This window comes from Equus asinus, chromosome 2 (assembly GCF_041296235.1).
Source record: "Equus asinus isolate D_3611 breed Donkey chromosome 2, EquAss-T2T_v2, whole genome shotgun sequence".
NCBI lineage: Eukaryota > Metazoa > Chordata > Mammalia > Perissodactyla > Equidae > Equus > Equus asinus.
In genome coordinates, this window is record NC_091791.1 from 148,035,289 (window position 1) to 148,061,519 (window position 26,231).

The following is a 26,231-nucleotide window of genomic DNA, read 5'->3' on the forward strand; positions in this document are numbered from 1 at the left end:
AAACTGAAACTCTATATCCATTAAACAATAACTCCCCATTTCCCCTTCTCTCTAGCTCCTGACAACCACCATTCTATTTTGTGTGTGTGTGTGAAACTCTGCTTTATTGGAACAGGGAAGATAGGCAACAGGAATCACACTTGGTCCACCACTCTATGTTGTCTTTATGATTTTGACTATTCTAAGTACTTCATATAAGTGGAATCATACAGTGTCTTTGTGATTGGCTTATTTCACTTTGTATAGTGTCCTCAAGGTTCATCTATGCTGTAGCATATGTCAGAATTTCTTCCTTTTTAAGGCTGAATGATATCCCATTGCACATACATACCACATTTTGTTTATCCATTCATCTATTGATGGACACTTGGGTTGCTTCCACATTTTAGCTGTTGTGAATAATGCTGCTATGAACATGGGTGTACGATATCACTTAGAGACCTTGCTTTCAATCCTTTTGTGTATCTAACAAGAAGTGGAATTGCTGGATCAAATGGTAATTCTATTTTTAACTTTTTGTGGAACTGCCATACTGTTTTCCATAGCAGTTGTCCCATTGTACATTCCTAACAATAATGCACAAGGGGTTCAATTTCTCCGCATCCTTGTCAACACTTGTTATTTTCTGTTTTTTTTTATTGACTAGTTATCAGTCTATCCAGATTTTCTATTTCTTCATGATTTAGTCTTAGTAGATTTTATGTTTCTAGGAATTTGTCCATTTCATCTAGTAATCCAATTTGTTGGCATGCAATTGTTCATGGTACTCTCTTATAATCCCTTTTATTTCTGTCAAATTCATAGTAGCTTTCCCACTTTCATTTCTGATCTCAGTAAGTTGAGTCTTCTCTCTCTTTTTCTTAGTCCATCTAGCTAAAGGTTTGTCAATTTTGTTTATCCTTTTGAAGAACCAACTATTGGTTTTGTTGATGTTCTCTATTGTTTTCCTAGTCTCTATATTATTTATCTCCACTCTAATATTATTTACTTCCTTCTGTTAGCTTTGGGTTTAGTTTGTTCTTCTTTTTCGAGTTCCTTAAGTTTAAAGTTAGGTTGCTGATTTGAGATCTTTCTTCTTTTTTAATGTAAACATTTATAGCTATAAATTCCCCCCTTAAGCACTGCTTTCACTGTGTCAATACATTTTGATATATTTTTCATAGTCATCACAAAAAATCTAGACAGCAACGTTTTCTTTTTTTTCTGACTTGTAGTGTTCAAAAGGACTTGAGAGTTCAGCTAGTCCAAACTCAGACAGGAATTCCTTTTACATAAAGCAGCCCCTACTCCCAACAAACACTTGGGGAGAAGGCAACGTAGGAGAAAAGTTCTGAGGGCTCAAATTTCACTACATACTAAAGAATTTGCTGCAATCCAATTTTTTTAAAGGCTTTAATTTTTTTAAAAAAGCATTTTGCAGGCTGGCCCCATGGCTGAATGGTTAAAGTTCCATGTGCTCTGCTTCAGTGCCTCGGGGTTTGTGGGTACGACCTACTCCACTCATCAGCCAAGCTGTGGCAGCACCCCACATATAAAATGAAAGAAGATTGGCACAGATGTTAGCTCAGGGCTAATCTTCCTCCAGCAAAAAAAGACGAGGATTGGCAATGGATGTTAGCTCATGGTGAATGTTCCTCATTAAAAAAAAAATGTATTCTATCTCATTTGCCTTATGTAAAGGAAAATAGAGAGGAAGAATATGGGCTTTGATCCATTTTTAACATTTAAAAAAATTCATTCATTCTGTAATAAAATCCATAACTTAGAGTGATGTTTTGTTATTTTTAAAGCCTCCAGTTAAGTTCCTATCAACAGTTCTTGGCAAAAGTAATCTTCAGTTTTCGGGAATGAAGATAAAACTGACCATCTCGACGTGCAGCCTCACACTGATGAATCTTGACAACCAACAGGTAAGATCATGAAAGTCATTTACAGTTTAAAATATCACTTATTTTTCTAGAGGAGCTTGGGCATAATAAAAAGAATAAAGTTTCAGAGTATGTCTAAAATTTAGTAAGGCACAAGGGAAAAAATCTGCCAAGCACTTATGCATAACAATAATTAGAACAACAGCATTACTAACCTATCACTGGGGCATTTAACTGCCTGCATACTTGCTCCTACCTAATTGCCTTCGTGTTAAGAACTAAGGAGTAAAGAACATAGAGAATATCATTTGGCCACTCACGTCCTTGAATCAGTCACTTATTACTCTCTGCCAACCCTCCTTAAAGGGAAAACAACTAACAGACCGTGGGTTGGACTGCGGGTGCAGGTGAAAGACAGAGGGGAAGAGTTTTGTTACGATTAATGTCCTGGTTAACTGAAATTTAAGCAGAAAACATTTTCTCCCAGCCCTAGAGTTTGAAAGGCTTTCTAAAATGTTACTGGGGCCCAGCCGGTAGCACAGCTGTTAAGTGCACATGTTCCGCTTTGGTGGCCCGGGGTTTGCCAGTTCGGATCCCGGGTGTGGACATGGCACTGGTTGGCAAGCTATGCTGTAGCAGGCATCCCAAATATAAAGTAGAGGAAGATGGGCACGGTTGTTAGCTCAGGGCCAGTCTTCCTCTGCAAAAAGAGGAAGATTGGTGGCAGATGTTAGCTCAGGGCTAATCTTCCTCAAAAAAAAAGTTATTGTATAAACATAATTTATTCCTCTTTGATGACTTATGATACTATGTTGTGCTGGAGTTTTCATGTAAACCTTATTTCTCAAGGAACAGCATTGCTGAAGCAAATATAAAAGATATACAGGCATTGGGCTAAATGTGTATCTTAAACTAGGGCACTCTTTTTGACTTTTTATTTTTTTAACTAAATTCCAAATATCAGGTTACTTATGTGTGTTAGAGTCTAATTTTTCTTTGTCTAATATGTAGCGACTCAAGGTTCTTAATAGTTAAGGTTTTAATGTATGGAGTGCTTTATTTTCTAAATTCAAAAGCAGAATAAAATATATTGCTTACACAGTAGTATAAAACACCATAGAGCAAAATGCTTAATATGAAACAATTCAGGAGATTCCTGTCTAGTTGGGTCCTGGTTGGTCATCTCAGATTACACCATTGGTCTAATGACAGCAGGACATCTGGGGCTGTACTTGGAAGATGCAGCATATCTGGGTAGAAGGTGAAATTCATTCAGTCTTTCAGATGCTTTGCCCTCAAGACAGTTGTGGATGTAAAGTTTATTTTTAGTTTTCACCCACACCTGGTACCAGGGATGCTCAACGCTTTTAGTTATGAGACCTCATTGAGTATAGAAGCCCTTGAATCATCTTCTTGTTCTGTAGGGGAGGCAAAGCTAGCGCCATCACGGGGACAGCCTTCTGTGCAAAAGTTAATGAGCATTTTTCTAAATGGCTCTTTCCATGGGGTGACTGAAGCGAATGGGGAATTTAGGAAGAAGAGGGTTGTGGTATGTGTGGTAGGAGGCATAGTTTATTCTCAGCATCGTTTTCCCCTACACTACCACTTTTCAGGCCACTGCAATTAGAGGTGGTATGGCCACAGGCCCATAATGTTTCAGGCAGAATAGAAGGAGGGGCGGTGGACATGAGTGGCTTCCAGGACCAGTACTTATAGCACTGAGGTACCTTTGGGAGTAACTCACACATCTTTTCTGCACTGGTGTCATGGAACGGGGCTGTGTTCAGCCCACTGCTGGAGTGGGGATCAAACTTAGGATCTCATTCATCTCAGAGCCAGGAGCCGCTTTTTAAAAATGATTTTGAACTTTTCTGCAGGAGTGAGGGAAATGGCTTGGTGAGGGGAAGGAGGTGTGTAAAAAAAGATGTGCCACTCTGGATGCTTCAACTCAAGAAGCTTTATACGTCCCATCAAAACGCCAACTAAAATGTTCAAGGGATGAAGGCAGCAGAGAAGTGACCTTATGGATGTAGCATGAGAAAAGGATTTATTAATTAAATTCTTAAAGAAAGCTATCCTTTGAAGTTCTAAGATAAATACAAAATGCTAATGCCTTTCCCCCACCATTTAACTTCTAAGATATATTTTGAACTGAAAACATAAACAGGTTCAAGTTTATGGAAACATTCACAGATGACAGAGCATTTATGAGTCAGATGGTCACATTCATCTTCAGCCACTAAGAACATCAAAAACATAACCACTCACTCCTCCCAGAAAATGTCTCATAGAACCTCAGAGGCAAAAAATAAAATTAAACACATAATGCTTGCAGTTTTTAAAACTTACCATATTTTGGGATTAGAAAATAAATTTTGGAAAAGCAAGTCATAGGGCTTTTTGTATATTCCTTGTTTTAAAAATTCAAGCAAGAGACTTCCTTGACGTACTTTAATATGGCATTTTAGAGCCTTAAGCAAAATGTCAGAGTCTCAGTAGCTCCCACTTCCACGATTTCTTTACTCATTTCTACACTCCTACCACCAACTCTAATAGCTACTGAAATTGAGATGGGTAATAAAGAGATAAAGAAGGTAAAAACAGGCAGTTTCCAAGAAGAGAAGCAGGCCGTTATCTACAGAGGCCAGGCAGGTAATGCAAACTGGCCAGGTACAAGAGAAAACAATGGTGCAAGCACATTGATAAATAGTGAGCGCCCCTGGGCCTCCACGTTGGGGAGACAACACAGGGAATATGGCAAACAGGATACTTACCCTATGTAAAGGTGGATCAGATGCTTTTTCCCATGTCCCTATAGGTCAAGGGCTGCCAGATCTTCCAAAAGAAAAAAAAAAAAAAGATGGAAATCTGGGAGTTTTGCTGCTCTCTTTGGATTAGGAGATGTTGGTCTCTAATTAAGAAACTAAAATTATAAGCATGAGCCAAAAATAGATCTGTGTCCTTAAGACAGCCAATGTGGGACATCTGATTTAAGCAAACATTTATAATACATATGGACAGATCCAGAAAACTCTCCCCAAATCACACCACATACTCATAAGCTTCTTTAAATTCCCTCTCCCCCACCTCACAAAATCAGGATCAGAACTTCCCCAGAACTCTTTTCTTTAGTTCCAATTAAATGAAGATATATGTATATTATTATATATATGTACATATGTGTATTAAATGAAGATATGATATATGTGTATTTTCATTTAATCCTCCTTCATAAGGTACATCCAGTTATCCCTATTTTCAGTTCAGGACCCTGAGGCAGAGAGATTAATTGACCCAGTGACAAAGCTAGTAAGTAGGGGCGCCCACATTTGAATCAGGTAGGCTGGTTCCAGTCTGTGATAACCGTAATGTTTAAAAGAAACACAAGGGATTTTATACCCCTAAAAGGCGTGTTTAAGTGTTACCATTTTCTACCTTCAGTAAATATTAACACATATTATTTTCCATGGTCTCTCAGGTTACTGCCTATTTTTAAGACCAACAAACCAATCATCAGAGGAGCCAGTTTCAGAGTCTAGGTCTTTCTCCCCTAAATGAGCCTTCAAACCCAATAGGGAGTAGCTTTCTTTTCCACTCCTCTTGCTCCCGCTCATCCTGGAGAGAAACAGAATCACACCTCCCAGGTTGTAGACCTTAGTTTTTCCTGAGCCTATTTTCTGGCATCTTTACCTGGAGGTAAATGCAACTGGTCAGTTCATTGTATACCGGCATCCCTTTTTTTTTTTTTTTTTTCCCTTCACATCACACAAGCAATTCATTATCTCTCCAGACTCATCTGCCTGTAGCTACAAGCTCTTTGAAAATGCAATGAAAAAACGCTTGGGAGAGGCAACAGGATTAAGACGTTTAAGTTCCAACATTTTACCTCCTGTCTAATCTTTCCCGTCTCTCTCTCCTCCTCCCCACCAAGCTACTGTTGAAGTGATGATGACCATCCTTGTCAGTCCTCTATTTTACAGAAAAGAAACCCCCTCCCTAAAAGACAGGATGGCTGTGACACAAATAAGGCTGAGTTGTCCTGTTGTGTTGGATGGATATGTCCTTTACTGCCACAAGGAGGCAGGAATATCTGGTAGCTTTTTATTGATCCTGATAAGACCTGCTGATATACTCAGTTTTATTGGGCACAGCCTTCTGACACAATCATTATTCTCACAGAACTTCAGCATCTTCAAAAAATAACCACAGCAACATGCTCATTGACAGGGCAGGCTTTCCCAGGTTGGTAAATTTTCTTACAGGAATTCACTACGTTTAATTTCCACAAATTAACTGGTAGTAGGTATTTGAAGCTTGAGCACTTTCCCCTATAAACAGGGGTTAAATTTATATCATAAAGTGGTTGCAAAGCAATAAAATAGTATAATCCAACATACAGCATTAGAGGAAGTATGTATGCAATATTATTAGACAAACCAACAAAATACACAGAACAAGAAATTTTATTATCTCGAAGGCTGGTGCATAACCAATAACAAGCTTAATTAGAGGAGGAGACAGAGGGAAACTTCAGATACTGTGGTGGATTTCTGGGCAGGTTTAAAACCTTTAAAGGTTGACGGCAAAATTGTTCATAAAGTCTTCTTTTAGATGTAGGGCTTTCCTTTTACTTGACAATTTTCACTTAACAGCTGTTACATTATGAAGTTCAACCAAAGTCTTTTGCCTGTAAAGTTAAATGAAAAACAGAGAGCAGGTAAAACAGAACATTTCTCTAGTATATAAGGGTGTTAGAAATAGTCTCTTTGTACCTCCACATACATTTTAATGTCTAAATTTGAACCTTTATTAAAGACAATTTTTGACTTTTAAAAATGGTCAAGACAATGAATTTTCTTGAATTATAGATCATAGTAGCTTTATAAATGATCAAGATATATGTACAAACTGTCAGATGCTCTTGGAAACACATTTTAAGACACAGCACACGTGATACATATTTCTGTCTGGGTTTGCTTATCCTTTTGGGATTCTGAAGAACACTCAATTTATCTTCCACTAAAAATTTAGCCTTTGATAACTACAGCTTGGATAGATCACAAACTGGAATCTTCAAAGTTTTCTCAATAGGCTTTCAGTCCAAATTACTCAAACAAACTTTGCATCCTAAGTTGGATATACCGGTGGACTCCTAGGCTGGCACTTTGTCTTGGTCATGACTTATTCTTGCAAAACCATCCCTTACAGTGAAATATGAAAGATATTTTCCCCAGTGCAAGGAAAATAATCTGGACCAGTAATGAAGTCAAAGCCAGAGGTGTTTCAGCACATTCTTGAAAACAGGTTTCAACGGTCCTAAGAATCTTTTTCTTTAACAATTTTCTTCCTTTTCCACAACTGTGCAGTCACTGTCCTATTCTATTCTGCAAAACAAAAAGTGTTTTTTGAAGACCAAGTTTTTCATTGGCACGGAACTATCTGGAACGAACCCAAGAGACAGTGGAATGTTGGTTCTCTCCTCAAGTAGTTTCCTCCTCTTTTAACAGCATTTCACTACTCTCTGTCAATAATCTCATCACAGCCGAGTTCTTCGGTCAGACGATTGACAACCATAAGCGAAAAGAGCTCTTCGATAAAAGCCAACTGATCAAAGGGGGTCTTCTCATAATGCATCTGAAACCCGCCATCCAGGGCTGCTTCTCTCGCTCGGGATGTTCTCAGAAACATCTTGTTGGCTTCTTCAAGGGCCGCCGATACTCTGTAGCCTGCACCGCTCAGCTGCTCCTCTTCCGGATAGTCGTAGTCGTCCTCCCAGTCGTCAAACTCCTCACCCTCGTCCTCGCTCTCGAAGTCGGGGCCCGCGATCTGGCCCAGCAGCTCCCCGGGGCTGGGCCGGCGAGCAAGGGCGCGCTCCGCCGCGGGTTCCGCCATTGGATGGGCCGCCTCCTCCTCCATGGGGCCTTCCTCCTCCAGCTGGGGCGCGGCCCCGCCGCGGGAGGGGTTCGGGGAAGGCTCCCGGCTCCCGCCGCCTACCTCCATCTGCGGAAGGTCACTCTCGCCAGGCATCACATCCATCTGCAGCTCATTGCTCTCTTCATATAGCTCGGACAGCTCGTGCATCTCCGACATTGTCCAAGCAGCTCAACCTCTCGCCAGGCGTTTTCAGCAACCTTGGAGCTACGCGGCCGGGCGGCTGTGCGCGTGCGCAAACGCGGTGCGCTTGCGTAACCTTGTGCGTGTGCGCGACCCCCAGACACCGCCTCCCGCTTGCCGCGCTCGTGGCTTGGGAGCTGCTCGCTGCTACACGGGGGACCGCAGCGTGGCTTGGTGGTCTGTTTTTATGGATTCGAATTTCGTCCCTAGATACTGTACATGCTGGCTGCGCCTTACTTAACCGTTCTGCCGCTGATGATGCTCTGAACTTGAAAATACTCTCCGTGGCCTTTGTGACAACGCTTACCAAGCGTCGCCCTCCTCCTTCCCCCTTCCTCTGCCTCCTTATCCTCCTCTTCCCCGCGCTGCAGACAGTCGCATCTGCTCCAAGGTTTCAGCTCCCTGTTATCTATGAGCTAATGACTTATACATCCACACCTGCAAACCACAGCGTTCTCAGCCACAGATCGACATGTTAAGAACTGATCCATTCAGCTCTTCCTCTATTTTCCTCGTTTAAAAAAAAGCTAAATTCACACATAAGCATATTATCCGTGTACTTCTTAGAGAAAATTATAGTGAAAAGATACTTGGTCCCATTTCTTTTCGCAGTAGGTAACTTTCTACTATTATCAGTTTGGTATGTATTCTTTAAATCCTTTTTCTTTGCACTTACATGGATCTTTATGAACTCGTGGAAAAAGCTGCTTTTGTGTGTTTGGTTTTTTTGCATCTCACGTAACTGTCTTCAACTTGCAGAACAAACAAACAAAAAACCCTCAGCAATATCTTGAAGATTTACTTTGTTGGTATACATAGATATGTATTTTTTCATAGCATTCCATTTGTATAGCTGTGCCCTAGTTGACCTAACTATGCACTGATAATTTTCAGTTTTTTGTTATTATAAACTATGGGTAAATGAACAACCACTGATGTTTGTCTAGAATAAATACCTAGAAGCGGAAAGGTGGAATTGTAGGGTATGCATACTTTAGTTTTAATAAATACTGTCAAATTGCTCTCCAAAGTTGCTGTACAAATTTAAGCTCTAGCCAGCAGTGTTTAAGAATATCTACACTTTTGCCACACATGATTTTGTTGAACTTTAACAAATTTATGAATTTAATAGTGTCTTGTTTTATTTTCCGTAGCCTTGATTTATTGGAGATTATCTTTCAATGTGTTTATCGAACGCTGGTATTACTTCTGAAAATTATTGTTCTTATTTGAGTTTATTTCTTTTTCTTATTGAGTTGTAGGAATTCTTTATAAACTCTTTATATGTATACTTTTTACATGTTGCAAATATATTCTCCCTGCCTGTTGTTTGTCCTGATTCAGGGGTCTTTTCTTATACAAAAGTTTTAAAATGAGTTTTTACGTAATCAAATTTAAGGGCTTTTTTCTGTATGTCTTTTTCTTTCTGTTAAGATGGAGTTTTCCTACCTCAAAGATCACAAGCATGATCTTTTGTCTTCTAATGTTTTTGTATGTCTATCTTTGTATCTATCTTTGTAGATCTATCTATCTTTGTAGCTCTATCTTCTGTCTATCTTCTAATGTTTTTGTAGATCTTTATAAGTCAAACATTTATTTATATAAAAAGTATGAGAACAGAACTTGTTTATATATATTTTCCATATATATAGCTAATTCAGCCAACTCCACTAATTTAATCACTTGTTCTTTGGTCTGCTGTTTGCTGCCACATTTATCATAGACTAAAAGTCCATGAATATGTGAGTCTGCTTTTATACTTTGTATTCTAATGAAATTCTATAGTTTTATAATATGCTTGCTGATAAGGAAAATCTTGTCTCTTTGTTCTTTAAAAAATTGCATTAGCTCTTCTTGCACATTTATTTTTCCATATGAATTTTAGAAACAACTTGAATATGTCTTTATATGTCTTGCTATCTGGTAAGGAAAATCTTGTCTCTTTGTTCTTTAAAAAATTGCTTTAGCTCTTTTTGCACATTTATTCTCCCATGTGAATTTTAGAAGCAGCATGAAAAGTTCCCTGAGTGACATTGGTGGAATTTTTATCGGAATTGCATGGAATTTATAGATTAATTTGGTGGAGAATTGACATCTTTACAATATTGTCTTCTCATCCCTAAAGGTGATATATATCTTTTTATTTGTTCAGGTCTTAATTACATCCTTCAGTGAAGTTTTCCAAAAAGCCTTACACAATTCTTATTAGTTTTATATGTAGGTGCTCTTGTAAAATGTATCTTACCCGCCCATCCCCTGAATACAGTGTCTAATTGGCTACTGCTGATATGTGGGAATGACATTGATCTTTGTGTATTGATTTTGGTTTCAGTAATCATTTTTAACTGAAATATAAATTTAGAAAACGTTAATATAGAAAAGTGCACAAATCATAAGTGTACAGCTTGGTTATCACAAAATTAACACATTTGTGTAACCACTACCCAGATCAAGAAAGTCTGCAGGATCCAAGAAAACCACTTGCTCTCTCTTCCTTTGCTCCAGAAGTCACCACTATCCTGACTTCAAACAGAATAAAATAATTTTGCCTGTTTTGGGACTTTATATAAATTAAACCATGCAGTATAATTCTTTGTGTCTGGCTTCTTTTGCCCAAGATATATGTTGTTACCATGTAGTAGTCCATTGTTTGAATATCACCATGGCCATCATTGAGATTGTTTCCAGTGCGGGGCTATTAGGAACAAAGCAGTGATTTTCTTTAGAATAACTTTTGGTGCACATATTCACACAATTCTGTTAGACATACATCTAAGAGCGGATTTGCTTGGTCATCTTATGTAAGCAGCTGTAGTAGATTCTGTTAAAGAATTCTGAAGACACGATTATCTAATAGGTGCACAGTTGGTGTTTTAATGAAACTTCAAAGCAGTATGACAAATACATCTTTGCAAATTGATCGTTACACCGTGGCTTCCAAATAGAATCTCAAGTAAAACAGACAATCTTCTTGGCTAGGTAATACAGTTCACTTGGATAGTCTTACTTCGTGTTGAAAGTCTTAATGTTAGTGCCTTAGTCAGGATACTCTTGGTGGTGAATCACTGAAACCCAAGTCAAACTAACTCATATAAAAATAAATAAATAAAATAGAAAAAATACATAGAAAGATAAAGGAAGAGGGGAAAGGTATTGCTTGAGGTGATGAGAACACAAATGTTACCACTAGACTTTTTTCTGTTTTTAACTCTCAGCTCTGATTTTCTCCAGAGGGAAAACTTCATTTTCCAGCAGGCTTTTCCTCCATGGCAGCAAAAGGTGGCTCCCAGTAGCTTTGGGCTTACACAGTCCTTAATGGCGGAGAGAGATGCATTCTCTCCTATTATCTATCTCAGTTCCACCCCAAAGACATTGATTAGCTTTGCTGTATCCAGAGGGATGGTGTTTTCTGATTGACTAGGCCTGGATCATGTATCCACCTGCAAGGAGAGTGGCAATGAGATGGACATGTCAAACCCACCTGAACCTCCCGGTCTAAATGAAATTAGTATAGAATGTGGGTGGAGTAGTTTCCAAAGGGATGCTAAGCAGGCAAAACCAAAACAAACAAATGTATATCCATGACTGTTATATTGCATATAAATAGGAGTAGTTATTTTATAGCATCATGCATGTCTAATTTGTTTATATTTTTCAGATTATTGCAAACCATCATATGCAGTCTATTTCATTTGCCTCTGGAGGGGATCCTGTAAGTATGGATTCATAAAAGTTCTTCCTTTAAGAGTTAAAAGAACTTCCGTGTAAAGCATATTAGCCACTACATGTCTTTTCCAAATATCTTATTACAATTCATGAATAGCTATGTGCAGCAGGTAATAAATTTGTTTTTGACAAAATATTTCCTGTCACTGGTTTTAAAAATATTCAGATTAGTAGATGAGCTGATAATACTCCATTGTGTTCTTAGCCATGGAGTTATCATCTGAGAACCTTCCTGTAGATAACATCAAAGTCATGAAAAACAAGTTTCTCATACATGTGTTGTCAGCCCTCCCTCAGAATTCTTCTCAACACAGAGTTCCAGGCAGATCCTGCTAATCAGTTGGATTTGACATATGAGGGGAAGCCTGTTGTCGCTCTGAATGTCAACCAAGGCACCCAAGTCTGCTCTAGAATGAGCAATCAGGTTTGCAGAAACTCCGGAGGGAGCACTCAGCTGGGCAGAGAGGACTGCAGTTCCTCCGTAGCGAGAGGCCACATGGGTGCTCAATTCCCTTGAATTAGGCAGGACTGAGCCAGTGATCTCTCTCTAAGCCTACTTTGTAGAGTAGAGGGTCATTCCCTGACTCCTTATTGCATCATTTCTGGACTAGAGCGAAAGGAGAGGGGCATGGAAACTAGAATTTGCTCCTCTGTGACATTGTGACATTTTTTCTTGTACCTGAAAATGTATTGAAGACTAGAAGAGTGCAGAGTATGACTTTCGTAATATTGAACATCAGTAATGTCAAGAAAGCATGTGGGGAATATAGGCAGACTTTTGTTCTTACCCACGATGTTATTACCTTCTTTTCTGCAAAACGTTTATTATTAAAGATTATATCCTTCAGAAATGAGGCAATAAAATCCACTTTAATAGTTGATTTTTTTCTATGCATCACATTTATTTTCTCACTTCCAATTGAAGAATAAAATTTAGGGTCATAAATGAAAGGACACATAACCCAGAAACCCAAGAGAGGTATGGAATGGTAGTAAAAACTAAATTTGGCAGCTGGGGTTACTGCAAAGTGTTGATTTGTTTTAATCTCTAGGATTAATATTTAAAAGGAAAAATAATTGTCTATCCTAAAAGGAAATAAAGTTCTCAAGCTCCTCAGTGTAATCATTGCTTCCTTTACTGGCATCTAAAATATTTAAGCAAGTTCCTCCACTTGGGTGTCGGTGTAAATTTTTTGTGTGTGAAATGTATTGTTAAATGCTGTTAAATTAGCCGTTTCTTAAAAACACTTCAATAATTACTTATCTTCACATTGGCCACCTGTGCCTCAAAGTATTTGAGCATGTCAAAGCTAGGCAGTCTGCCTTCACAACTTCTTTGAAGTGTACGGAAGAAAAGCAGACATTACAGGATATCAAGTCATTGGGTTTTTTCCCTTTATTAATGGATACTCAATTTTCCCTTTAGACTTCACTAATTCCTCATCTTTCAGCTTTGGGTATAGTTATTTTCAAATGAGTATATTAGTTACATGGTTCCATGATGCCATGGAACTAATATATTAGTTGGTAGTGGTACTTTACCATTTAAAAATTTAAATTTTTACCTTCTGCCATTGAAAAGTAAGCCAAATTTCAAGAGCTCCACTTTTTCCCCAAGAAATTCCACAGATGGCTAGTTGTGGGTTCATTAGCAAATAGAGGGCATGCAAGATGCCTGGCACTTAGCAGCTGCAATGTGAGCCCAGTACTGCATGTGAACTCCCATCCAACCAGCCTTGTAATATGGCCTCAACAGTGACTCCAAAGGACATGCAGAGAGGGTCTACTGAATCCAGCCTGGAAAGGCCAGCATTGTCACTTCTCTTCCTAACCCATTATAGCTTGACCATCCATGAAGGACCTCAAATACTTTCCTTAATCTATTTAAAGTAATGAGTTCTATAAGAGGAGTGTGAAAAATAATTATTGCTGTTTGCCCTAATTTCAAGTTTTCAAGTTTCAAGGTTGCTGTCCTTTTAGAATTGGTATGCAAATCCTCATTTACCCTAGGTATGCCCTGCATGGCGTCTATCATAGTTCTCCAGAATCCTAATTCTTTTTAGACTGTCTTCATGTGCTTTTAGTTCTTTAGTTCTTTCAACCAACCAAAGCACTGCCCCTACCCAAAACACACAGTAAAGCATTTGTAGTTGCTGTGGGAAAGTTTGTACCTAGTGAATGGAGTGGGACCCCTGTGTTCTCTGCAGCTGGGGAGAAAGCCTGCTGGTTTGAATTTAAAATAGAAAACTGGAGCAACCATAAGTATTGGCATGAGAGGGCCTCTGAGTGAAGTGCCAGACTTTGGAGTCAAGTAGACTTGACCTGTTTAACCTCTCCAAGCTTCAGGGTGAAATGGGGGCTGATCGCCCTTGCCTCGCAGCGTGGTGAGCATGAAGTGAAATGACGCCTGTGAACAGCTAGCATGGTGCCTGGCACAGAGTGATAAAAGATAACTGTCACCACTACTGCTCACACTTGTCCATAATTTTTTTTTTAGGACGCTTACTGAGATAATTTGCAACTTCACAGCTAACTGGGTACAAGGGGTAGGAAGCTAAAAGTCTGCGTGGCCCAATAGCGTATTTCCTTCAAAGTTTAAAAAATACTGAGTATTCTTCCTCACCTCTTGACCTTTGCTCTCCCTCACCTTTAATCTCTTCTCAAAAACAGTTTGCTTGTCTTCCTTCTATCAGCCCTGAAGACAGTTCTTGGTTATGTTTTGTAGCTATATATACTTTCTCCATTTCAAAAATGCATTATCAATACATCAAAATTAAATACATTTTCTTATATTCTCCCCCATAATTTGTGCTTTAGTTTTAACATACTTTAAATTCTCCTAGATATTTACAGTTACAGAGTTTTGGAACTATAAGAATGTTGGAGACCCTTTTGAAGATGAGGAAACTGAAGTCTAGAGAGGTGCCACAACCTCTTTCCCATCATCTAATGCACCCGGCAACATTGCTGGCATCACACCACATCCTCACCTTTAAAAATAGCAGCCAAGCCCCCAGCAATTGTGGCTTTGCTTCTAAATTGATGTAAACAAACCTTGTAGATATGACCTTATTTATTTACAAGATATTTCAAACCTTTTATCTTTTTGCATAAGAGAAATTTACTTAGGTGTGTGTTATTTTTTTAAATAACTAAAGACAAGTTATGCTGACCCCAAGATCTGCTTCCTGTATGATTCATTGTGGGTTATTAAGTGATTGTCCTTGAGGGTATTACAAACATGGGCTTTTATTTCCTGCCAGTTGATTGCATCTTCCCTCTAGAGAGTCATACTTCTAATCTGCAAATGGCATTGTGTGTATTTTTTCCTGAGAACTGAGATAACAAAAAGCATCTTTAATTATTAAAATCTTATCATTCATCAGCTTACTGTTTTCAATAAAAGTCAGAATTACCAAGTGGCTTTTTCTTTGTTTGTTTTTTACAAAGTTAGTAGTGCATCTCTTTTTGAACTCCTTAGGTTTTTCTTGGGTGTTCATTTTCAAAAGTTATCTTCCCTTTCTATATATTGCTCAAATAAATGCCTTGTATTTTCGCTTTATTATTCCTTAAGTTAACGTGCACTGCGCACAAGCAAGCTAACAGCCACAGAACCCAATGTGTCTCTTTAATCGACTTATTTTCTGACGTACATGGCATCTATTTGGACAACTAGGAAATCATGATGCCACATCCTAGTTCATGACATCTTTGTGATTGCATAACCTCTGGTATTTCAACTTTCAACACAGGAGACAGTCACACCTAATCGTTTTTTAAAGAATGTATGTGCTAACATATTCCATACGTGCATTCTCTTTATTTAGTGACATGGTCTGCCTCTGAATTTTTAATCTTCAAATTCTCTTCCCCAGGGGCAGAGAATGTGGACTCCACAACTGCTAAACTATATAGTGTGTATTTATTTATGTTCCTTCCTGGGATACTTTTATTTTCTCTTTAAACAGAAACATTGGTATTTAAGTCCTTGCCTCAGTATCATGTCCTAAATGTACTCTTATCTTTCAACAGTACAATCCATTCATTTTAAATGCAATCATTTTCCCTTTTTTATAGGATACTACAGACTATGTTGCCTACGTAGCTAAAGATCCAGTTAATCAACGAGGTATGGAAAGCAAATTTCTAGAATTTCTTAAGAGCTGTTATATACCAACTTTAAAAAGTAACAAGCAGTTATTTTCAATATAGGGGAGTGATAAGCATCACTAAAGTGCTATATTCGGTTCTAGAAATATTATGTAAATTTGAGTTGGAAGCAAATAGCCCTGCTAGCAGAGTGAAGTAGAAAAAATAAATAGGTGGGATTTAAATCCCAGTCATTTGAGAAACCCATAAACCCAAAGGCTTATTATCTATTTGTATAATTGAAGAGAAGCTGTTTTGGTTATGATAGAAAGGACTGCTGCCACATCCCCAGTGGACTAGTGAATTAGACATGAGACCCCAGCCAGTGAAGTCATTGGCTGGCATTGGCCTCAGCAAGTGTGTAGGTGTGTGTGTTTATGTGTTGAGCCTGCACACTCACTGTTCAAGAGCCTGGCATTTCACTTTGAGTGTTTGGCTTCTTCCCAGCTTTCGATCTCAGTTTAAATGTCTCTTCTTCAGGGAGAACTTCTTTGACTGACAGCACCTCCTATCTCCAGTAGCATATCCTGCCCTGCTGCATCGTAACACTTTATTTCTCCTCTTACTAACACTTAGCTCACATTTTTACTGTTTTATTTACTCATTTGTTGATGTGTTTAATGTCTGTCCTCTCTACTGAAAGCTCCACGAGGGCAGGAACCTGTTTATCTTATTCACTGTTGTTCGCTAAGCACTCATCATGATGCCTAGCACATAGATGATCCTCGATAAGTATTTTGTTGAATGACTGACTGCAAGAATGAGTTGATTGGATTTCTCATCCCAGGATTTAGCAAGATTGACTAAGAAACTCATCTCCTAGCTACACTTTGGGTCAAGGGCCTGAGGTTCCTTAGGTCTTTGGACCTCTATAGATAGACATGGTTAGTATTTCTCCTCTTCCTTAACTGTGGGACATTCAGACTCCTATAGGGACAAGTATTAGGTTGCTTCTGCTCCTTAACTAGAACTATTATTGGGCAGCATCCTGTGCCACCAAGGGTGGAGTTTGTCCCCAAATATTTATTATGTACATATGGAGTGGAATTGGAAATTCAAAGAGCTGTAAGACGCAGAGGTGGGAATGCACATGGCATGCTGGGGAGCAAATGAATAGAACACACTTACTAGAATGCAGATTGTCCATAGAAGGGAAAAAAGTCCAAAAGGCATCTAGAGGGCAGAGAGAAGAGAGCTAATTAGTAGGGACTTAATCCTGTGGGCCAATGGGTGGAGAAGGCTGTTTACAAAGCAGAGCTTTAGGGAGATTGATTTGACAGCAGGATGCAGTAGATGGGTTCAGAGAGAAACTTAAGGCAGGGAGATCCATTTGGAAGCTACTGTGATTGTCAGAAATGAAATTAAGAGGACCAGCTGCTGGCACAGAACCTGGCAGCTAGTAAATGCTCAGAAAATGCTTGCCAAAAGAACATAGCCTTGATGAGAGGGAAAGGAAGGAACAGGTGACAGATGCTATGAATACTCCGTTGGAATGGACTCACTCTAAAGTATATAATAAAGAATGGATAGTGGTCAAAGAGTGGGTAGGAGAGACAGGAACTGGTGAAGTGGGAACGGGGGTGTAGGAACGGAACACAACAAAGGATACCAGAAAAGAGCAACCCCCTTTAATTAAGCCTGAACTTCTCTGAAGAATAACTGCGTGCTATTTTGGGGACGGCCTCTGAACAACAAAGTCTTTTCTCTTAACATGAAAAGGACAGGGTGAAAGGAAGAACAAACAGATCAGGAAATCTAAATGTCAGTACCTTTGCCATCAGTCACTGAGTATCTCTGGGCATGTCATTGCTCTTCAGTAAATGGTGGGAGGAGTTCAAAGATTAATGCTGGTCGCTGAGGCTGATGGCCAAGCAGGACTCACAGGCTCACATATCTGACTCCTTGCTTAAGTGAAACAGGAGAAGGCAGAGAAGATTACGACACAGCTTGTTCACTTTGAAAACTCCTGGTCTGGTGCCTGACTAGTTCGTCAGAGCTGAGCTGCAGGAAGGGGTTCCATGGGATCCTAGCATGGGATTCTGAGAAGGCATTTATGAGAACTCGTGAGTGAGGTCGTGGGTGGGATTTGAGAGATAAGAAGAGAATGGTCTCAGAAACAGTCTGAATAGAGGTTTCAGTTTTTTCTTTCTCTAGACCCCAGCCTGAGTATAGGAAATAAAAAAGATGCTGGAGTCAGACATACTGGGTGGAAATCATCATTCTTCCACCATCTCACCATATGACCATAGTCAAGTTGTTTCACAACCTTGAACCTCAATTTCTTTAAGTGGAAATAATAGCATCGACTTGCTGGTGGTGTTGGGAGAAGTAACTGAGATATCACATGGAAAGCGTCATGTCCTTTCCTCCTTCATCTCGTCTGTCTTTCTTCTTTAGGGAAACAGCTCTATCTAGCAGATAGATGACTCAGAAACAAAGGGTAATTTTCTTAGATTGAAAAGCTAGTATCTCCTAATCACTTGTTGCTCCTTTTCCTGTTCCCTTGCCCCTTCTCTTGTTTATCTTGGTTATAGAAACCTCTGTGAGAAGCCGCTCTGTTTTCAACATACCCCCAGCTTGTACACCCCTCTGCTCTTAAATCCCTTCCCCTCCCCTGAGCCTCTGGACTTTCCTTTCTGTATAGAGGCTGACACAACTTTTGCGTCCACAAATAATTATAAATTACATATGAATATACGAGGGCTGGGCTAATCACTGTGGAGGAAAATAATTCCTAGCCAACATGGGCTCATCATTTTGGAGGAGAAAGAAACATAGCCTGTAGGATGTGCACGGAGAAGGAAGGAGCCTGGTGAACAGTGCCTGGAGGACAGTGGGTGCTCAGTCAGGGTCTGTGGAAGAGATGAATAAATGTGCAGCTGTGTAATGAGAGCTTAGGGCTGTTTGCATGGATTGTGAGTGTGTGTGTAAAGGTGGGGTTACAGAGAAAGCAAAGAGTAGAAGTAGGGGACCCGTGGCAGAAAAGACGAGCCAGAAACAGATCGTGGAGGACTTTGATGCTGGCCGAAAGGTCACTGGGAGCCATCGAGGATTTTGAGCTTTATAAGAATTATTCTGGCTTCTGCCGTTCTACCAAAATTGTAAAATGATCATTTTTCTGGCATTTGCATCTGTAAAAATGATATTAGAGGGCAGAAAAGTCGTCTGGAACTGTAGAATCCAATTTGGAGGACATCTCATTACTCCTGGGCAGGGGTGGTCATGTGCTAAATTGCACTGGGGGAGGAAGGGACAGTTTGGACAAAATCGTGAGCTAATAGTACTCGGGAACTAGATAGATATGAAGGGTGATGAAAAAATAGAAATCGGATGTTCCTGAGGATTTAATGAGATATTGTATGCAATGCAAATATCTCAATGCCTGGCTCATAGTAAGTATTGCAATAAAGGATAGCTATTATTATTATTATTATCCTGTGTGATTTGGAGTGGTGTTGCCCCTAAAGAAGTAGGGATTCTTACAAATAGGAAAAAGACAAACAACCTTGTAGAGAAATAGGGGGGAAAAGGCCAGCATTTGTTGCACACTCACCAGATGCCAGGCATTGTCAGGGGTACTTTGCATTGTCACAGTTCATCCTCACAACAACCCTCTGAGGTCGGTATTATTCTTATTCCTTTTTTATGAAAGTAAATGCTGGAGCTGAGAAAAGTGAGATGGTTTTCCTAAGCTTGCCCTGCCAATAAGCAGGTGGACCCACTCCAGGTCCTGAGCACACCTTCACAAAAGAACATTACAAGGCACCAAGAAACATTTCAACGTTTGAAAAGATTTACTAGCTACCTCATTAGCAATCAGAGAAACACGAATTATAATTAGATATATTTCATCTTCAAATTTCAAACATTGAAAAAAGGTAAAATATGGTTTAGAGTTGTAGTTACTTTGAACACTGCTGGTAGGAGTGTAAATCCAAATGTTTTGAAGAGCAATTTGACGATTTGACCAAAAGTCATGCAGCAATGAAAGCTAGTGTTATAGAAGAATAAATAATGACATGGGCAAAATATTCTTAATGTTATTAAGTGTCAAAGGCAGAGTGTGAAACAATATGTATATTAGGATCCCAAGTAAATTTTTGGAGGTACATATGCATAGAAAAAAGATTGGAAAGACACATGCCAAAACGTTAATAGTAGTTATCCCTGGATAGTGAGACTTACGTACTTTTTATTTTTTCTTGGTGCCTTTTTTTGTCTAAAATTCCTATAATGAATATGTATTCCATTTGTAAAAAGAAAAAAATGTTCTAAATCCTTGAATAAATAAAAAAATTGTGAAACCAGAAAGATGATGTTATAGAATTAACTAGTGAGTTTGGTTTTACCCCGGGGAAAATGTTCAGCAGACAGAAGCCTGGGGCGGTGGGGAAACGCAAAGAGAGAGAGACAGAGACAGAGAGAGAGACCAGGCCATCAGCTGCAGGTTTGGAAAAACTGCGACATCTTAGTCCTAAGGGTGAGCAAGATCACTGAAGGAGGATCCCAGAAAAAAGGGCTGAGGGGCTCAGGGAGCCAGAGAAGTAGGAGGAGACAGGGACTAGCCAGAGGAGTAGTTGGAGGAGAGGAGGAAATCAGGAGATGAGTATCATCTAGGGAGGAGGAAGAGCAAGTTTCTCTGGGAGAAGACACCCTGGAATGTCACATACGGAAAAGGAGTTGGGAGAATGAAAGTAGAAAGTGCCAGTCTGTCCAGCAGTTAACAGGCCATTGGTCACCTTGGGAAGCACAATGTCAGTGGACAGTAAAGGCAGGAGCCAGACCTCAGGGACAAGGAAGGGAGCAGGGCTGACTGGCAGTGTAGACGGGCAGAGGAGACCAGGCTTTGCACTAATAATCCTGAGTGTTCCCACTGACTCCCATTTGCTTGATTCACTTTTAGCATTCATGCATTCAAGTCAGGGCAGTTGCCACTCTTTTCCTTCTTAGCTAGGACCCTTTAGTGAACTCCTCATTTTATAAAAGGCCTTTTTTGTAGAAAAGGTAAGCTCCAGTAAGAATGTTTTGAGTTTACTTAGTGACTAATACGGCCTGCCCCTGTTATTGCCGTAAATGAGGAAATTTGTATTCTTTCCACCTCTTACTGCAAATGTGTAGCAGTTCAGGGAAGGTTTAAACATTTTCTCTGAGTCTAGTCTGTAAGCGTTTACCTGGACTACCGGGATATAGGAAGGCTGTGGTTCTGAGTCTCTGAAGAAAGTTGAAAAACAACAGCAGCCATAAAATCAGTTTAAATTAACCCATTTATGTACACTTATGGTTATGGTAATAAAATACATGCAGTTGGTCCTGGTGACGTTAGTTAACCATGGACTGACTGCTTACGTCTTCAGGCTGGTTTCTTTCCAAGAGGTGGAGGACTCCCTGCTTTGGTCCTACAGCACCATCTGGTGGTTGATCTAAGAAGCTGCACTTTTGAATTTCTGGTTTTCTAATAACAAAAACAAAACAAAAAAACAAAAAACCTGGCCTATTAAAAACAAATATGAAACTGGTAAAGAAGGGCCTGTTACCTTTAAGAATAGTGTTCAGCCTCTTGTCCATGACTACCCAGTTAGGAAACCAAATGAAAAAGATAGAAGAACATGAATCTAAGATTCTTTTAAATCCTCCTTAATATAGTACCTGATACCCGAGGGTAGAACTGTGGGTCTGTCTGGCTAAAGGTAGAATGAAAAGAACCCAGATCTGCATCTGATTCCAGACATGGGCATCAGAGCTAAGGCCTGAACGCAAAGTTATCTTATCACTGGAAGAGCACATTCTTTTTTGGAAATTGGGACTTTTAATATATTTGCTTTTCTTCCTTCCCATTAACTAAATATTGGGCAATTCTTGGCCCAACTGGCTGCTCATCCGAGCTTTTGGACGTGGGTCTAACACTGGGAAATGGGCATATTTGTATGTGATTCAAAGCCCATCCCTATTCTGGCCCATGACCAACCTAAAAAAGAATGAAGACCCTTGGCATGGAGCAGTGTGAGAGTGGCCACAATAGCACTATCAAAATGTGTGTGTTCAGTGAAGGTGGTGAGGCTGTGCCAAATGTCTGCACTGGGTCAGCCTTTATGTCCAATGTCGTTTCTTTCATGGTGACAGGCACCACTGTTTCTTTTTAATCTTCTCAAAAAAGTAATACGGCATTAACAAGGTTATCCAAAGCCAAGAAGAAAATTATGTGGGTAGCATCAGTCCAGGAACAGGACCCAAACCTCAAAGTATTAGAATCTGAAAAGTTGAGAGAAATGATAGAAGGATGTGAGAAGTGGTGGAGAACAGTCGGCGGGTTTGGTTGACTCATTTGTTCCTGTGTGCCCACGTTCCTTGCCCTGTTCCTCAGAGGGGTCAAGCCATGAAGAAGGGTAGGGTTTCTATAGAGCAGGAAGGGGCTTCGAAGATCATCCAGGGCCCCGTTTTGGCAGGTGAGGACCTTGCTGTAGAGTAACTTATTTGGGGTCACACAGATTGTGGCATAACTGGATCTTGAACTTGGGTCTGAATCTTTTCAGAGTTCTTTTAAACATCCTTGCTCTCTTATCCCTCTCACAGGAGGCACATTGTAGTTTTTCTTATGTATGTATGTATGTAGTGTGTTTGAATTTCCTGCCGCTCTCATTATCTTCCCCATCTTTATCTCTAGACATTTCCTCGATCCTAAGAAAAAATAAAATCACAAAAATCATTGTCTCCATTTTGTTATAATTTCTGGTCTTGACTTCATTTTTAATTGGACCAGGAGGTATGGGATAAACCCCCCCCCCAAATTCAAGTGAATTCCCTTTTCTTATCATAATGTAACACAACTTCTCTTGGCTCAACTGGAGGACACATCTCCAAGGGCACTTTGTGGGTCTGAGGTTATGAGTCCTGACCGAGAATGAGGAGACCCTTTCCACAAATGACCCAAGCAGTCATTCGTACCCCTCAATGGCTCTAAGAACCTGCCCCACTGTGGGGGCTAACTTCAACAAAATTGAAGACAGTTTCTCACAGTAGAATTCTTGATATGATTCAGGGAAATCTGTATTTATTCGTTCAACACATATTTTTAAAACACTTTCTATGTGTCAGTCATTGTGTGAAACTACTAAAGAGAAAAAGAATGGGCGATTGAAAATGGTAGTGTAAAGACAAACCAGACATTTTCCTTTGGTGGAGAGGATGAATTTGTAGATATTCTTAATTGGGTTTTCAAAACTAGAATAATCTCCTAAGTCTATTTCAGGATCAAGTTGCTTCTTTAAAGGGACAACCTTATAAGAAATGATAGCTCTTTCGGAGATTTGACACCTTTATATTGTTTGATTTAGAAATACCACCCCCATTACACCCCACACACCACCCTTCCAAAAGTGTTTAGAGACATAAATTCTTTAAATAAAAGTAAAATTAATTCTGGAATGAGAATTATCTGAGATTCCTTGAGATGATCGTCAACATAAAACTAAAGAAACACTGCTGTAGGTTCTACTATTACCTACTGTTTAGATTCTGCAAATTCTCTCAGATGTGAATGAATTGCCCTTTACTTTAAATAAATACGAAATCCGTTCCAAGACAACGCAAAGCATAAAATCATGCTTCCAAGTCAATGCAGTTAAGTCGTTCCAGAAAGACAGACTTCTCTCCCTCGGCAGGTGTCCCTTTGAGTGAGTGATGTGTTCCCGTGTTGGTTTCACAGCTCCTGAAACCCCCAGTGCTCCCCGGTATCTAATCTAAGTCCCCATGCACTCACTTAAGACTTTTTATTCTCAGAGAGTAGCTGACAATTTTACAACATTCTTGTATATATTTAACTGTTTTCAAGCTTTCCTTCATCCCTCAATTCTTCAGGTTCTACAAACCAATATTCTTTTTTAAAAAATTGTGTTTCTCGTGAGACTTAGTGCCTCTATCTTTACGTCATCTTTAGGACTCTCTCTAAGCCATCCTTATGAAACTTCAATTTCAGTTACATCTTCCTGTTGCAGGGCCCTAAGCACAACACCATCCTCTAACCAAGGCAAGAAGGATGTTCCAAATGGTGGGGAGGTTAATTGACAGTCCCTGAACATGAGCTCTTGTTTTTGCTTAGCAGCAGCAGATTTGCTAGTTCGTTTAATTGTGATGTTCTGTCAGCAGCCCCCTCCACATTTATTTGTTTGATTTACTTGTGAAGACTAGCCGTTCCCAGTCCCTCCTTCTCAGAGGAAGTTTTGATGCTTTTGGTAGTGTCATCCTCCCCAGATCTTGATTTTGATGCTTGTTGGAGATGGCCCTTCAGTAGGACTTCAGACGTGGGGATGACCAGGCCGTCACTGCTCTACAGTTGTAATGACACGGCACAGAGATGCCCAGAGGGGAGGGTATTCTGAAGCTCCTATTTTCACCAGCAGCTCACCCCCACTTTGGGGGAGAGGGCTTGGAAAGTTATCTTTTTCCAATCTTCTGTAGCATGCCATGCAAAGAAAGACCACACGCCCCATCTCCGCACCGGATTACTGCCCTAAGCATCGCCTGTGTTGACTCTACTAACATGAGTCACATTATAAGTCAAGGTCAGTCTACTTTTATAAAAATGTGGGCCCAAAATACCTGCCTTGAGACCAAAGTTTGTAAGCACTTTGAGATATTTAGATGTAAAATATGGATGTTTCTTCTCTTTGATAGATATGAAATATGAGATATTCTTTATGCCATTTCAGAGCTGAAGAGAGCTTGAAACCTACTCCCTTTTATGCAACTACTGGTTCATGTTCTGGAAGTATTTTGACTTTATATAATTTTCTCTAACTCAAAATTTATTGTAATATTTTTCTTGTATGTCCTCTTGCAGCCTGCCACATATTGGAATGCCGCAATGGAATGGCCCAAGACGTCATAAATACCATAGGGCAGGCTTTTGAACTCCGGTTTAAACAGTATTTGAAAAATCCTTCTTTGAATACTTCTTGTGAAAGGTCAGCCAAGAGTTCTATAATTATTTGGCTTGCCATATTTTGTTTTATTTTAAAATTAATATGGCATTTTCATGCTTTTTTGTGTGTGTGAAGAAGATTGGCCCTGAGCTAACATCTGTTGCCAATCTTCGTCTTTTTTTTTTTCTCCCCAAAGCCCCAGTACATAGTTGTATCTCCTAGTTGTAGATCATTTTAGTTCTTCTATGTGGGATGCTGCCACAGCATGGCTTGATGAGTGGTATGTAGGTCCGTGGCCAGGATCTGAACCAGCAAACCCTGGGCCACTGAGGCAGAGTGCGCGAACTTAACCACTCGGCCAAGAGACCAGCCCCCAATATGGCATTTTTAAATTGACTAATGAAATTAGTAATTTTTTTCTTACAAATAGGCACGGTTTCAGTATAAACTAATAGTGACATTTTCTATTTTTCTTCCACTCATATTTGTCTAAATATTTCCTCCTGCTAGATATTTTATTGTCACAAAATTAAAGGAGACACTAAAAGTGAGAAGGGCTCGGCTCTCTTTCTCTGATGTTATACAGAGCTATGAATTAAGTAGTATCATAAAATAATAAACATCAACAAATTTCTCAGATTTGTTTCAACCCAAGATCCCTTGCACATCAGTAAAAAGAAAAAGAAAAATCGAGAAAGAGGAGCCAAATAAGAAAACTCAAATGTCTATAGCAAGAATTGCTGGTTTGCAACGTAAATAGATCTGCTCCAGCTAAACCGTGGCAGGATGGAACACGACGTGACCCAAGGAGCTGGTTGTTCTGTCTGAGGCACAGAAAGTCCGCAATGAAAGCTGAGCCCTTTCAGGGCTGTCAGACTCCACCATGTGTGGAATGCAATGAGGCCCCTGGCTCGCAGAATTGACGCCTGAGAAATGAAACTCTTGGGCACTTTTAAGTGCATTTCTCCCCTTAATTTGTCATTTTGTGTATCCACAAACACTGGGTTTGGAGACCTCCTTCTATAAAGTAGGCTAGGGTAGCACAGGAGAGAGCGTTACCAGAAGGCCTTGATGTTGAACTTTTCCCAGGATAGCACTTACATCTTAGTGCTGTCATTTTGTTGACATGTCATGAACCCAACAAAACTGTGGGTTGTCAATGGAATCCGTTCAATCCAAAAAGACTTGATTTGTTCTTTTTCATAAGAAACTTCTACTAATTCCAATTTGGAAGAAAAGTCTGGGATTTTATTTTGCCCTGTTTCAATTTTAAAAACATTGCATGTTTACATAATTCTACCCACTTGCCACATATGGTTCTAATATTTCTTTATGAATCCCATATACTCCAGATTTGTGCAGACAAGATAGCTGGCCATAGCTCACTTATTTTTTTCATCTTGGTTTAATAAACTTGGCCAGGTCCTTTACCCAATAGCTAAATTTTCTTTCAGCA

At 39.6% G+C, this 26,231-nt stretch overlaps 2 protein-coding genes and 1 long non-coding RNA gene across 3 annotated transcripts in view; 1 reads left to right on the top strand and 2 right to left on the bottom strand.

Moving 5' to 3' along the window:
• Positions 1-26,231, top strand: part of SHC4 (SHC adaptor protein 4) — a 124,838-nt gene that overhangs the window by 64,565 nt on the left and 34,042 nt on the right. The window contains exons 4-7 of the mRNA XM_014852853.3: positions 1,791-1,910; positions 11,641-11,694; positions 15,786-15,837; positions 24,694-24,817. Of these exons, the coding sequence (XP_014708339.2) occupies positions 1,791-1,910; positions 11,641-11,694; positions 15,786-15,837; positions 24,694-24,817 (350 nt within the window). The remainder of the gene's footprint in view (positions 1-1,790; positions 1,911-11,640; positions 11,695-15,785; positions 15,838-24,693; positions 24,818-26,231) is intronic.
• On the bottom strand, positions 6,314-8,387 carry EID1 (EP300 interacting inhibitor of differentiation 1). Its single transcript, XM_014852856.3, has one exon. The coding sequence runs from the start codon at positions 7,956-7,958 to the stop codon at positions 7,383-7,385; it is 576 nt and encodes a 191-aa protein (XP_014708342.1). The 5' UTR covers positions 7,959-8,387; the 3' UTR covers positions 6,314-7,382.
• Positions 10,835-17,784, bottom strand: LOC123282960 (uncharacterized). The gene is made up of 3 exons (XR_006523343.2): positions 17,627-17,784; positions 16,986-17,030; positions 10,835-11,422 (listed from the first exon to the last, which is right to left on the bottom strand). It is a non-coding gene; the product is annotated as an uncharacterized lncRNA (long non-coding RNA).

Bases quoted from the DNA above. Each gene is read 5' to 3' on its own strand.
- EID1 (XM_014852856.3), bottom strand. From the start codon at position 7,958: ATGTCGGAGATGCACGAGCTGTCCGAGCTATATGAAGAGAGCAATGAG.